This window comes from Hemitrygon akajei, chromosome 10 (genome assembly GCF_048418815.1).
Source record: "Hemitrygon akajei chromosome 10, sHemAka1.3, whole genome shotgun sequence".
Lineage (NCBI taxonomy): Eukaryota > Metazoa > Chordata > Chondrichthyes > Myliobatiformes > Dasyatidae > Hemitrygon > Hemitrygon akajei.
The window spans coordinates 106,829,642-106,843,690 of record NC_133133.1 but is presented as its reverse complement, the minus strand read 5'-3'; the positions used below and the strand labels follow the sequence as shown (position 1 = coordinate 106,843,690).

The following is a 14,049-nucleotide window of genomic DNA, read 5'->3' as shown; positions in this document are numbered from 1 at the left end:
ATCTGTCTGCGTTTGACCATTCTCCATCACACCGTTCTCCCTCACATCTGTCTGCGTTTGACCATTCTCCATCACACCGTTCTCCCTCACATCTGTCTGCGTTTGACCATTCTCCATCACACCATTCTCCCTCACATCTGTCTGCGTTTGACCATTCTCCATCACACCGTTCTCCCTCACATCTGTCTGCGTTTGACCATTCTCCATCACACCATTCTCCCTCACATCTGTCTGCGTTTGACCATTCTCCATCACACCATTCTCCATCACATCTGTCTGCGTTTGACCATTCTCCATCACACCATTCTCCATCACATCTGTCTGCGTTTGACCATTCTCCATCACACCGTTCTCCCTCACATCTGTCTGCGTTTGACCATTCTCCATCACACCATTCTCCCTCACATCTGTCTGCTTTTGACCATTCTCCATCACACCATTCTCCATCACATCTGTCTGCGTTTGACCATTCTCCATCACACCATTCTCCCTCACATCTGTCTGCGTTTGACCATTCTCCATCACACCGTTCTCCCTCACATCTGTCTGCGTTTGACCATTCTCCATCACACCATTCTCCCTCACATCTGTCTGCGTTTGACCATTCTCCATCACACCGTTCTCCCTCACATCTGTCTGCGTTTGACCATTCTCCACCACACCGTTCTCCCTCACATCTGTCTGCGTTTGACCATTCTCCAGCACACCGTTCTCCCTCACATCTGTCTGCATTTGACCATTCTCCACCACACCGTTCTCCCTCACATCTGTCTGTGTTTGACCATTCTCCATCACACCGTTCTCCCTCACATCTGTCTGCGTTTGACCATTCTCCATCACACCGTTCTCCCTCACATCTGTCTGCGTTTGACCATTCTCCATCACACCATTCTCCATCACATCTGTCTGCGTTTGACCATTCTCCACCACACTGTTCTCCCTCACATCTGTCTGCGTTTGACCATTCTCCATCACACCGTTCTCCCTCACATCTGTCTGCGTTTGACCATTCTCCATCACACCGTTCTCCCTCACATCTGTCTGCGTTTGACCATTCTCCATCACACCATTCTCCCTCACATCTGTCTGTGTTTGACCATTCTCCATCACACCATTCTCCCTCACATCTGTCTGCGTTTGACCATTCTCCATCACACCATTCTCCCTCACATCTGTCTGCGTTTGACCATTCTCCATCACACCGTTCTCCCTCACATCTGTCTGCGTTTGACCATTCTCCATCACACCACTGCCGGCAGAAGCCTTGGGTCCTACACTGCAAGGGTCAATCACCTCGGTGGGTTGTGACTGTGGATTCTGCAGTTCGACGTTTAACATCCTCAGAGCGGAATGCACATTGCTATTTGTGCAATCTGATCGAAGCGCTTTGGTGTGAAACCACTGAAACAGCACTGAACTGACTGACTCAGTGCCTGTGGTCACAGCCATGGCTGCTGGACCAGCCTCACTCATCTCAGGGACTCTGTGATTTGATATTTAATGTTCTCTGTATTATTAATTTGCTTTTTGTTGTTCACACAATCTGTTCTTTTTTCCTCATGTTGAGTGTTTGATGGTCTTGTTGTGAGGGAATTTTCTTTAAATAGGTCCTATGGGGTTTCTTTGTTTCATGGCTGCCTGCAAGAAGATGAATCTTCAGGTTGTATAGTGTATACATACTTCGATAATAAATGTATTTTCAACTACATAATTGTATGTGAGCCAAATTCTGTGAATGAAATTGTTATCCTGCCTGCAGGAATTATTGCCTTTGGATGGTTGACAGCGTATTCCACCTAAAAACATGCCATTGTTTAGGAAAGACCGTTCTATGCTCTCAATATGCTATGAATGATTCAGAAAGCTGCATGTGAGTCTTCGGCTGTATAAGAAGCCTCTCTGCATCTTTATCCTGCCAAGTTGCTCAAGCCTTCTGTGTGTTAGTATTTAAACCCAATATTTCTCACCTTGTCGCAGACCAACATTAACATTTTTTAAGAGCCGCTCTTCTGTCCGCACTCTTGCTCACTACGCCAGTCCCAGGCAAATTCAATGTCTGAGGAAGTCTGACTGGGACCATCTTTGTCTGTTCTTTCTCGTTGCCATGGAGTCTTTTCTCAAGGTCCTGAAATCCCTGCAAAGAGATGCACTTCTTTGGAGAGGCAACAATGATTCCTTTTTGACAACTTTTCCCAGCATGCCAATCTGCACTGTAAACTAAGATGACTGTTTTTCATTATTTGTTATGGGCTTGAGGGTGATACTGGAGGCAACAGAGAGTTCTGACTACAGTAATTAATTAAGGCCAGAAGTTTAAAACAAGAATAGGAACTTCAGTATCAGAACATGTGGTTCCTGCAACATATACAGTACTGTGCAAATCGCTTAGGCACATCTGTAGCGAGGATGCCTAAGACAGTTGCACAGTACTGTAGAAACTTTATGTATTGCACTGCTGCCGCTACGTCAAAAAAACAAGAGTCCTGACATGTGTGAGTGATAATAAACCTGATCCTAAGATGGGTCTCTATTGTGGACTGAGAGTGGGAAGGGGACAGGGAGAGGGGGATCACGGTTGGGAAAAGGGGAAGGGAGAGAGGAGCGAGCGAGAAGCACCAGAGAGACATTCTGTAATGATCAATACACCCATTGCTTAGATTCAACTGACATTGGGGGAGGCGGAGCAAAGTTAAGATGGCGCTAAACAGCGACTCCTTTATTTGCATCTTTGGAAACAGCTGTATTTCCATCTTTAATATCTCTACTGTTCCCTTTCAGGGTTCTTTTGAAGACCCTGTCCTGGGGTTAGATACTAACTTTGGCTCTTTGCGGGAATGGGACCCATTCTGGGGATTTCAGGACTGCTCGCTGTTTGGCATGCCAAGGGTCCGTCCTGAGAAACCAGCTCAGATTTGGAAGCTTAAGATCTTGGAGCTGTGTAGACGGATGGATCGAGGGTTAGTGTCAAGCCAGGAGACACGTGTGTCAACAGGGGAGTCAGAAAATCTACTGCTGTGGGTCTGAAGACCTGGGATCTTTGCGATCTTCAGACGCAGAGCTCAGACATCATAAACCAACAAGTTGTTTGTTATGTCTTCCCGCTCGCTGGGAGAGAGAGAGCCTGTGGTATGTCGAATGCCAGGTCAAACGCAAAGTCTTTGGGGTAACTGCAAGTCTGTGTCTTTGCTATTGCTTTGCTCACGCTTGAGTGCTCAGTAGCGGGTGCCGATGCTTGTTTTTTTCCCAGTGGGGGAGAGGGGGGATTGTTGCTCGCTGCTGCTTATGCGTGGAAGGGAGGGGAGCTGGGGGGGGGGGACTTTGGGGTTCTTACATTTAACTGTTGTTCATTCTTTGGGACACTTCTCTATTTTTGTGGACGTTTGCAAAGAAAAAGCATTTCAGGATGCATATTCTCTACATTGCTCTGACAAATTGGACCTTTGACCTTGCCTGGCGTCTCAGGGCTGGGTCTGTCTGCATCTCCACTACCCTACAACCATGGTCCTCCTTCTCTGCCACCCGTCCCACATCCCTCATGTGGCGCTCCACTCTAACCATTCCCAACATCCTTTGCTCCCACCAGATTTACAAACTCGCTCTCCACTCCACTCCACATTGACAGATACAGTATTGTGTAAAAGTCTTAGGCACTCTAATTATATATATGACAAAGGCTTTTGCACAGTACTAAGTGGTCAGACCCCGCTTGGAGTACAGTGTTCAGTCTGGTCACCTCACTACAGGAAGGATATGAAGACTATAGAGAAACTGCAGAGGAGATTTACAAGGTTGTTGCCTGGATCAGATGGTGTACCTTATGAGAATAAATTGAGTGTACTTGGCCTTTTCTCCTTGGAGCGATGGAGGATGAGGGGTGACCTGATAGAGGTGTATAAGATGATGAGAGGCATTGACCATGTGGATAGTCAGAGGCATTTTCCCAGGGCTGAAATGGCTAGCATGAGAGGGCACAGTTTTAAGGTGCTTGGAAGAAGGTACAGAGGAGATGTCAGGGGTAAGTTTTTTACGCAGAGAGTAGTGAGTGCATGGAATAGGCTGCCAGCAACGGTGGTGGAGACAGATATGATAGGGTCTTTTAAGAGGCTCCTGGATCGGTACATGGAGTTCAGAAAAATAGAGGATTATGGGTAACCCTAGGTAATTTCTAAAGTAAGGACATGTTTGGCACAGCATTGTGGGCCGAAGGGCCTGTATTTTGCTGTAGGTTTTCTATGTTTCTATATTTCTATGATCACGTGGATAGCCAGAGGCTTTTTCCCAGGGCTGAAATGGCTAATACAAGGGTCATAGTTTTAAAGTGCTTGGAAGTAGGTACAAGGGGGATGTCAGAGGTAATTTTTTCACACAGACAGTGGTGGGTGCATGGAATGCACTGCCAATGAAGGTGGTACAGGTGGATACAATAGGGTCCTTTAAAAGACTCTTAGGTAGGTACACGGAGATTAGGAAAATAGAAGGCTATGTGGTAGGAAAATTCTAGGCAGTTTGTAGAGTACATGGTCGGCACAACATTGTGGGTCAAAGGGCACATAATGTGCTGTAAATTTCTATCTATTTACTGTATACTGGTCTTGTTATTTTTTATGCATGAATGTCTTAACAAAACAGAACTGATGAAATTGGATTTGAGATAGACTGGTGGTATTGTGGAGGCACGATAGTGTAGGGGTTAGCACTATGTTTTAGTACCAGCTATAAGACCGGAATTTGATTCCTCCCACTGTCTCTGAGGAGTCTGTAGATTCTGCCCACGACTGCATGAATTTCCGCTGGGTGCACTGGTTTCCTCCTGAGACATACAGTCAGGGTTAGTGAGTTACGAGCATGTTGTGCTGGGGCTGGAGCGTGGTGACAGTTGTGGGCTGCCCAGCACGATCCTTGCTGATTTACTTTGATGCAAATGACACATTTCACTTACATTTTGATGTGCATGTGACAAATAATCTTTTAATCTTTAAAGTTCTCCAAGTCAATGGCACTGATGTTAAAAGGAAAGTTAAAATCAGTTCAATGAGATATACATAGCCATAGTCTGCTTAATACTCTGCATCAATGTTAGCTGGTTTGCCCCTAATCTTCTTGTGCAGTTGGATTATAAATCTTCCATCATGGTAAATATAAAGGGTACACTCACCTATTGTCTATTCTGAGCACTATGTTGATTTCATAGATGTGCAAATCAGAGACAGCTACAATACTGTAACACAGACTAGCTCGTCTCTACTCCCTTTAAGCACAGTGTGGGAGATGGGTGAAATCTGTTATTCACCAAACTCATTACAGTAACAATCACCTTGCCCAGGTACATGTCATATGTTTCAATCTGTTGACATATTTTGCCAAGTTCCTTCCCTCCTTCCTCTCCATATTGTTTCCTCAATCTGCAAGGTATGGCAAGGATATTATGGAATAATCTCAGTTTGACTGAATGACTCCACCCCATCCAACAGTCAAGAAATTCAGCTTCATTCAGTATAGAGTCTCTAACACTCAATGTATTCACTTCTTCCTACAGAGAACACCTTGACTACAGTATGGACGGTTGGGAAGATACCCTGCAGTAAATGGTCAAGGGTAGTTCAACAGTATTTCATAAAGCTGCCCCAGCAAGAAGGTTAAAAAGAGAAGGCAACCGCACAACTACCTGCAGATTCCTGTGTTGACTTCAGAACACATTTCTATGCATCTCCAACTCTGAGATAAAACACCAAGACGCGATTTTTATGGCTCGTCCATTTGTTCTGGACCACTCGGACGACAGAAACTTATATGTCAAGCTGTTCGTCAAATACAACTTGGTATTCAACAACACCATCTCATCCAAACTCATCAACAAGCTTGAAGACCTGGACCACTATACCTCCCTCTAAAACTGCGTGGTTGACTTCTTGATTACCAGACCAGACCTCAGACTGTGAGGATAGGTAACACCATCTCCCCCTCCTCACTCATCATCAGACAAGGCAGCATGCAAAGCTCTACTCTCTATATACATGTGACTGTGTGGCTAAACACAACTCCAATGCCTATTCTATACTCAATGGCCACTTCATATTGACTAAAGCAAATATCTAATTCGCCGATCATGTGGCAGCAACTCAATGCATAAAAGCATGCAGACAATGGTCGCGGTTCAGTTGTTGTTTAAACCAAACATCAGATTGCAGATGAAATGAGAGCTAAGTGACTTTGACCATGGAATGATTATTGGTGCCAGACTGGGTGGGTAGAGTATCTCAGAATCTGCTTTCATGTACAGCAGTCTCTAGTGTTTACAGAGAATAGTGTGAAAAACAGAAAAAAAAATCCAATGAGCAGCAGTTCCATGGGCGAAAATGCCTCGTTAATGAAAGAGATCAGAGGAGAATGGCCAGACTGGTTCAAGCTGACAGGAAGGTGACAGTAACTGAGATGACCACAGATTACGACAGTGGTATGCAGAAGAAAGCACAATATGTCAATCCTCAGTGTGGATGGGCTACAGCAGCAGAACACCACACTGGGTTCCACTGCGTGCAGAAGAAATGTTCCATATTTTTCATGGTCTCAGAATTAGATTCAGATTTATTATGACTGACATATGATGTAAGTTTTGTTGCTTTGAAGGAATACAGTGAAAAAACATAAAACTATTATGAACTACAAAAATAAATAGTGCAGACAAAGGAATAATGCAATAGTGTTCATGTGTTTGTGGACTGTACAGAAATCTGATGGCGCAGTGGAAGAAGCTGTCCCTGTAGTGTTGAGTATGGGTCTTCAGGCTCCTGTCCTTTGCCCTTGGTGGTAGTGTATAGGTATCAATAGGTATATTTAATGTCAGAGAAATGTATATAATATACATTCTGAAATTCTTTTTCTTCGCAAATATCCACAAAAACAGAGCAGTGCCCCAAAGAATGAATGACTGTTAAATGTTAGAACCCCAAAGCTCCAGCTCCCCAAACCCCAGCTCCCCTCCCATACATAATCGACAGCAAGGCAACACCCCCCCCCCCACCCCCATCAGCAAAAAAGCTTCAGCACCCTCCACCGGGCACGCAAGCGTGCAGCAAAGCATCAATAAAGACATAGACTTGCAGTATCCCAAAGACTACTCGTTCACCTGGTAGTTCAACATGCCACAGACTCTCTCTCTCCCTAATAAGGGAAAAAGAGGTGTCCCCGTTTCACAGTGAGGGGGAGACATAACAAACAACTCGCTAATTTATAATGTTAAAAATCTGTTTTGTCGCTTTTTCTGAGCTCTGTGCTCAGACAGCTTGGGTCTCTGGAACAACTGCTCCCGATGTTCTGTGTTCTCCCATGATGCCTCCGTCAGGGGCACTGGCCTTGGATCAGCCCATTTCCAGAGCCACGAAAATCCAGCACTCTGTTCACCTTCCAGGCCACGTCCTTGGCATATCAAAAAATGGCCAGTTGTGAGGCACTGAGAGCGGGTCCCATTCCCGCAAAGAACCAAGGTCAGCGTGTAACATAGTGGTGGTCATGATAGGAGAGCACACTCTGGATGGTGTGGGTCTTTAGTGATGGAAGTCACTATCTCTTGAAGATGTCCTCTCTAATGGTGGGGAAGGTTGTGCCCATGATTGAGCTGGCTCAGCTTAAAGTTCAATGTAAGTTTGTTATCAGAGTACATATATGTCACCATATACAACCTGAGATTCATTTTCTGGTGGGCATACTCAGCACAAACATATTAGAATAATAACCATTACAGAATTAATGAAAGACCGCACCTACTTGAGTGTTGAACCAATGAGCAAAAGACAACAAACTGTGAAAATAAATAAACAAACAAACAAACAAACAAACAAACAAACAAACAAATAAATAAATAAATAAATAAACGAACAAATAAATAAATAAATAAATAAATGAGCAATAAGTATTAAGAACATGGGACGAAGAGTCCTTGAAAGTGTGTCCATTGGTTGTGGAAACATTTCAGTGGTGGAGCAAGTGAAGTTGATCGAGGTTCTCCCCCTTGGTTCAAGTGCTTGATGGTTGGAGTAATAACTACTCTTGGGCCTGGTGGTGCGAGTCCTAAGGCTCCTGTCCCCTCTTCCTGATGCCAAAAGCAAGAAGGGAGCATGTCCTGGGGTGGGGTGAGTTCCTGATGACTGATGCTGCTTTCCTGCGGCAACACATCAAGCCTAAGTGCTCAATGGTGGGGAGGGCTTTACCCATTATATACTGGGCCGTATCCACTTGCATTTTCTGGTCAAGGACATTAGTGTTTCAGTTTACTATGCAGCCAGTCAATACACTCTCCACCACACATCCATAGAAGTTTGTCAGATTTTTAGATGTCATGCCAAATCTCCGCAAACTCTTAATGAAATAGAGCCATGCATCCTTTATAAATTTACAACCTTCTGCAGCCTCTAGCAATCATATGGATTGGATGCTTCATGTTCAGTCGTTAAATTCAGTCCGACTCTGTGGACCTCATGACAAGATACGGAAGTAGATTACCAGGCCTTTCTTCCGCGTAGACACTGCTGCTGCCCAGGTTGGGACCCGGCTGGGTTTGAACTCACCACCATCCGCCTTGAAATCCTGTGCTGATGCCACTACACCAGCAGCCAGCCCATACCAGGCAGTTAGAATGCTTTTCTGAACCTGAATTTTCATTGGTAGAGGATAGTGGTGTATGAAAGGGGCAGATTGGTAGAGGAGCTTTGTTCTGCAACCTTCCTGTTCCACTTACCTGTGAACAATCTGGTTGTTTGATGCACACAACAGTTGATAGCAAGCTTTTTCAAATAACCACCAAATCACTTACTGATTGCAATGTAAATATTTTAGCCATTTCTAATTCAATTTTGTTCCACTTAGTGCAAGCCACGTGTTTAGGATATTATTGACAAAGTATATCTTTGTTAAAATGCATCAGTGATAAAATTAGAACATTCAACCTCTTCAGTCTGTCAAAAGAGTCCCGTATGTCCTCTCATACCCCACAGCGTTACATGAAAGAGGTGAAAGGGAGTTAACTTCTGTGTCTATACAGCAACAAGCGAACAAACTGCCCTAGTTTTGACAAAGGTTTGACACAAAGCCGTTGGCATTCCTCAGCGTTATTGACTGGAGGTTTCAGGACACCCAAAAGTCTTGAACATACAGGTGCATTTCCTCCTATGACTTCCTGGGTGCATTTCTCTGCTCTACTGTGCATTCACACTTCAAATTTCAAGCAAATTTATTATCAAAGTATATACATGTCACCATATTCTACCCTGAGATTCATTTTCTTGTGGGAATTCACAGCAGAACAAAGTAAGTGTCAACGTTTCAGTGTCAGTGGTCAAAGAACACTGAGGCTGTCTACAAGAAGGGTCAGAGCCGTCTCTATTTCCTGAGGAGATTGAGGTCCTTTAACATCTGCCAGACGATGCTGAGGATGTTCTATGAGTCTGTGGTGGCCAGTGCTATCATGTTTGCTGTTGTGTTCTGGGGCAGCAGGCTGAGGGTAGCAGACACCAACAGAATCAACAAACTTATTTGAAAGGCCAGTGATGTTGTGGGGGTGGAACTGGACTCTCTGACGGTGGTGTCTGAAAAGAGGATGCTGTCCAAGTTACATGCCATCTTGGACAATGACTCCCATCCACTGCATAATGTACTGGTTAGGCACAGGAGTACAATCAGCCAGAGACTCATTCCACCGAGATATAAAACTGAGCGTCATAGGAAGTCATTCCTGCCTGTGGTCATCAAACTTTACAACTCCTCCCTTGGAGTGTCAGACACCCTGAGCCAATAGGTTGGTCCTGAACTTATTTCCACTTGGCATGATTAACATTATTTAATCATTTATGGTTTTATTTTGCTATATTTCTTCACTATTCTTGGTTGGTGCGGCTGTAACGAAACCCAATTTCCCTCGGGATCAATAAAGTATGTCTGTCTGTCTGTTTCAAAGTAAAGTAAATGTTATTATCAGAGTATATACATGTCACCATACACAACCCCGAGGTGTATTTTCCTGTGGGCATACTCAGCAAATCTATAGAATAGTAGCCATAACATCAGTGAAAGGTCATCCAGAGTGCTGAATACAGCAAACTGCGCAAATGCAAATATAAATAAATAGCAATAAATAATGAGCTAATGAGATAAAGAGTCTTTAAAGTAAGCTCATTGGAAGTGAGAACATCTGAATGGATGGGCAAGTGAGTGCAGTTATTGTTGGACTCCTTTGGTCCAACCGCCTGATAGCTGAGAGGTAGTAACTGTTGTTGAACCTGCTGGTAGGAATCCTAAGGTATCTGTACCTTCTGTCGGATGGTAGCATTGAGAAAAGAGCCTGTCCTGAGTGGTGGGAATCTCTGATGATGGACACTGGTTTTCTATGACAGCATTTCATGTAGATATGCTCAATTGTTAGGAGAGTATTACCCATGGTGGACCGGGCCAAATTCACTTCCTTTTGTAGGATTCTCCATTCAAGGACATTACTGTTTCCATACCAGGCTGTGATGCAGCCAGTAAATACACTCTCCACTACACATCTATAGAAAATTGTCAGTTTTATGTATCATAACAAATCTCTGCAAACTCCTAAGAAAGTAGAGGCACAACCATGCTTTCTTTGCAATTGAACTTATGTATTGGGTCCAGGACAGATCTTCCAAAATAGTAACACCCAGGGATTGTTTAACCCTCTTCACCGCTAATCCTTTGTTCATGGACCTCTGGTTTACCTCTCCTGAAGTCCACAATCAGTTCCTTGGTCTTGCTGACACTGAGTGAGAGTTTGTTGGTATGACACCACTCAGCCAAGTTTTCAATATCTCTCCTGTCTGCTGATTCATCACCAATTTTGATGGCCCACAGCAATGATGTCATCATCAAATGATGTCATGATCAATTCATAAGTGTGTCACAATGTGGGGGCAAGGGTGCTGGGGGAGGACCCAAATGCAGGACACAAAACACTTTTGTGGGGTTAACTAAATAGTTTATTACTAGTTACAAGGAGAGCTGTGACACAAGGATAGAACTGAGAGAAATCAAGGAGAGCAAAGAGGAAATGGGAATAGGTGTAATGGACAAGGACTCAGGGTCTGGACTAGGACTTGGAGCTCAGGGATCGGAGCCAGGATTCAGAGCTCGAGGATCAGAGCCAGGGCTCGAAACACGGACCTCGGAGCCAGGATTCGATACTTGAACCTCAGAGCCTGGACTCGATACTTGAACACCAGAGCCAGAACTTGATACTGGAACCTCGGAGCCAGGACTTGATATTCAAACACAGGACATAGAACACTGAGCTGGGACTCCTCCTTAGACACAGGACAGAGTCGGAACTCTTCTTATTCACGGGACAGACTCAGACACAGAACATAAAACACTGAGCCGGGAATCCTCCTTAGACACAGGACGGAGTTGGGACTCTTCTTGAAGCAGGGTCAGGACCCTTCTAGGGTACATGGCCAGGACCCCTTTTAAACACAGGACACAAATACGGAGACCACACAACAATAGACGGTACTATAACTGGGCACAAGTTTGCTTCAAGCAGCGGTGAGCTCCTGACTCATCCTGGTGGGTTAACCTGCTCTGGCAAGGGAAGGCAGCTTGCTGGCACTTGCTTCGGGAGGAGACTTGGCTTGCTCCGGTAAGAAACTTAGTTGGCTCTGGCTAGATGACTTTGGCTCGCACTAGCTTTGGTGACTTCGTTAACACTCCATAACGCTCTTGCCCCGAACGGCTGAAGCCGGAGATTTAAATTGTCGGTTCAGTTGAGAGTAAATTGCCTTTAATCACCAAGCCCGAGGGACATGGGAAAACAGGGAATTAATGGGAAACAAGGAGTTAACAGTCCGTATCGTAACACAAACAAGGTAAATTTAAAGGGAACCCAATTCGGACTATGACAAAGTGTAAATTGAGTAGAGCAAGGAGCTAGGCACACAGCCTTGCGGTGCACCTGTGCTGATGGAAGTTGTGAAGGAGATGCTGTTACCAATCAAACTGACTGGGGTCTGCAAGTGAGGAAATTGAGCATCTAATTGCACAAGAAAATACTGAGGCCAAGGTCTTGGAGTTTACTCATTAGTTTTGAGAGGATGATGATATTGAATGCTGAGCTGTAGTTGATAAAGAGCATTGTGATGTATGCATCTTTGGTGTCCAGATGTCCCAGGATTGAGTGAAGAGCCAACAAGATGGCCTCTGCTGTGGACCTGTTGCTCCAATAGAAAACTGGAGTGGATCCAAGTCATATCTCAGGCAGGAGTTGATAAGTTTCATCGCCAACCTCTCAAAACACTTCATTATTGTGGATGGGAAGTGTAACTGGGTGATAGTCACTGAGGCAGGTCACCACGTTCTTCTTAGGCACAGGTATAATTGAGGCCTGCTTGAAGCAGATGGGTACCACATACCACCAAGGTGAGAGGTTAAAGATCTTAGTGGCCACACCAGCCAGTTAGTCAGCACAGGTCTTTAGCAGGTGGCCAGGTACCCTATCTGGTCCAGGTGTTTTCCATGCATTCACCCTCCTGGAGGCAACCTGCCTTGCATTTCTTTTAATTGGTAAAAAACACCAATGTCCTTGAATGGAAAATACAACAAAAGGTAGTGGTTTCGGTCCAGTACGTCACAAGTAAAGCCTTTCCAACCATTGAGCACATTTAAGTGAAATGCTTTCAGCTTCGGATACTTAGATGAAAGGATCATCGGGAGATGTGGGGTTCAAGATGGTTTATCCATGTTCTGGTGGTCATTGAGCTCATCTGAGAACAAAGCTCTGCTGTCTCCCGTGTCAGCTGATTCAACTTTGTAGGAGGTCATAGCAGTCAAGCCCTGCCGCAGCTGTCGGGCATCCCTCATTGATTCAAGTTTGGCCTGAAATCTCCACTTTACCCATGAGGTGGCCTTCCAGAGACCATCCCTGTACCTCTTGCAGCTTTCTTGGTCTCCAGACGTGAATGTCTCTGATCTGGCCCCCAGCAGATTTCAGATCTCATGGGTCATCCAGGGATTCTGATTGGGGAAGACTTAGAATGATTTACTGATTTAAATATAATAGAATCAATGATAAACTATTCATAAACAGAGACTGACATAAACAGTCAATGCACAAAAGCCAAACCATGCAAATACAAAATATCAAATAATAATAATTAAATATAAAACTGAGAACATGAGTTGCTGAATCTTTGAAAATGAATAAATAGGCTGTGGAATCAGTATTGAGGAGAGTTGAGTTACTACACTGGTTCAAGAGCCTCACAGTCATAAGCAGGAAGTGAGTAGAGCAGGGGCTAAGCACACAGCCTTTTGGTGCACCAGTGCTGATGGAGATGGTGTTGCCAATCCGAACTGACTGGAGTCTGCTATGATAAAATCAAAGATCCAATTGCAAAATGAGGTATTGAGGCCTGCGTCTTGGAGCTTTTTGATTAGTTTTGAAGGGATGATAATGGTGAATGTTAAGCTGTAGTCAATGAAGAAAATCCTGATGTATGCATCTTCACTGTCCAGATGTTTCAGAGCTGACTGAGTGAAGAGCAAATGAAATGGCACGTGCTGTTTACCTGTTGTGACAACAGGTAAATTGGAGCAGATCTAAGTTACTCCTCAGGCAGGAGATGATAAGCTCTTCATCACAGTGGATGATGGTCATTGTGACAGGTTACCATGTTCTTCTAGGGCACTGGTATGATTGAAGCCTCTTTGACGTAAGTGGGTTCCTCAGGTAGACAACGTGAAAAGTAAAATATGACTAAACACTCCAGCCAATTGATAGGACAGGTACAAGAAAATCTGCAGATAATGGAAATCCAAAGCAACAACACAAAACGCTGGCGGAACAGCCTTTTCCAGTCCTGATGAAGAGTCCTGGCCCGAAATGCCATCTGTTTACTCCTTTCCACGGATGCTGCCTGGCCTGCATTCCTGGCCTGAGTTCCTCCAGCATTTTGTGTTATTGGTTAACATGGATCTTCAGTACTCGAACAGGTACTGGGCCAAATTAGACCACTGTCTTGGCCTTGTGGTTCAGTGAAAAAGGTA

The 14,049-nt window shown here is 44.5% G+C and overlaps 1 protein-coding gene across 2 annotated transcripts in view; it reads right to left on the bottom strand.

Moving 5' to 3' along the window:
• Positions 1-14,049, bottom strand: part of LOC140734571 (monocarboxylate transporter 2-like) — a 232,884-nt gene that overhangs the window by 215,680 nt on the left and 3,155 nt on the right. Inside the window, exon 2 of one of the 2 annotated variants that reach the window (XM_073058725.1) lies at positions 1,968-2,134. The exons of the other annotated variant lie outside the window; for it this stretch is intronic. Coding sequence (XP_072914826.1) covers positions 1,968-1,991 — 24 coding nt within the window. The 5' untranslated portion in view covers positions 1,992-2,134. The remainder of the gene's footprint in view (positions 1-1,967; positions 2,135-14,049) is intronic. 2 annotated transcript variants of the gene reach the window in all.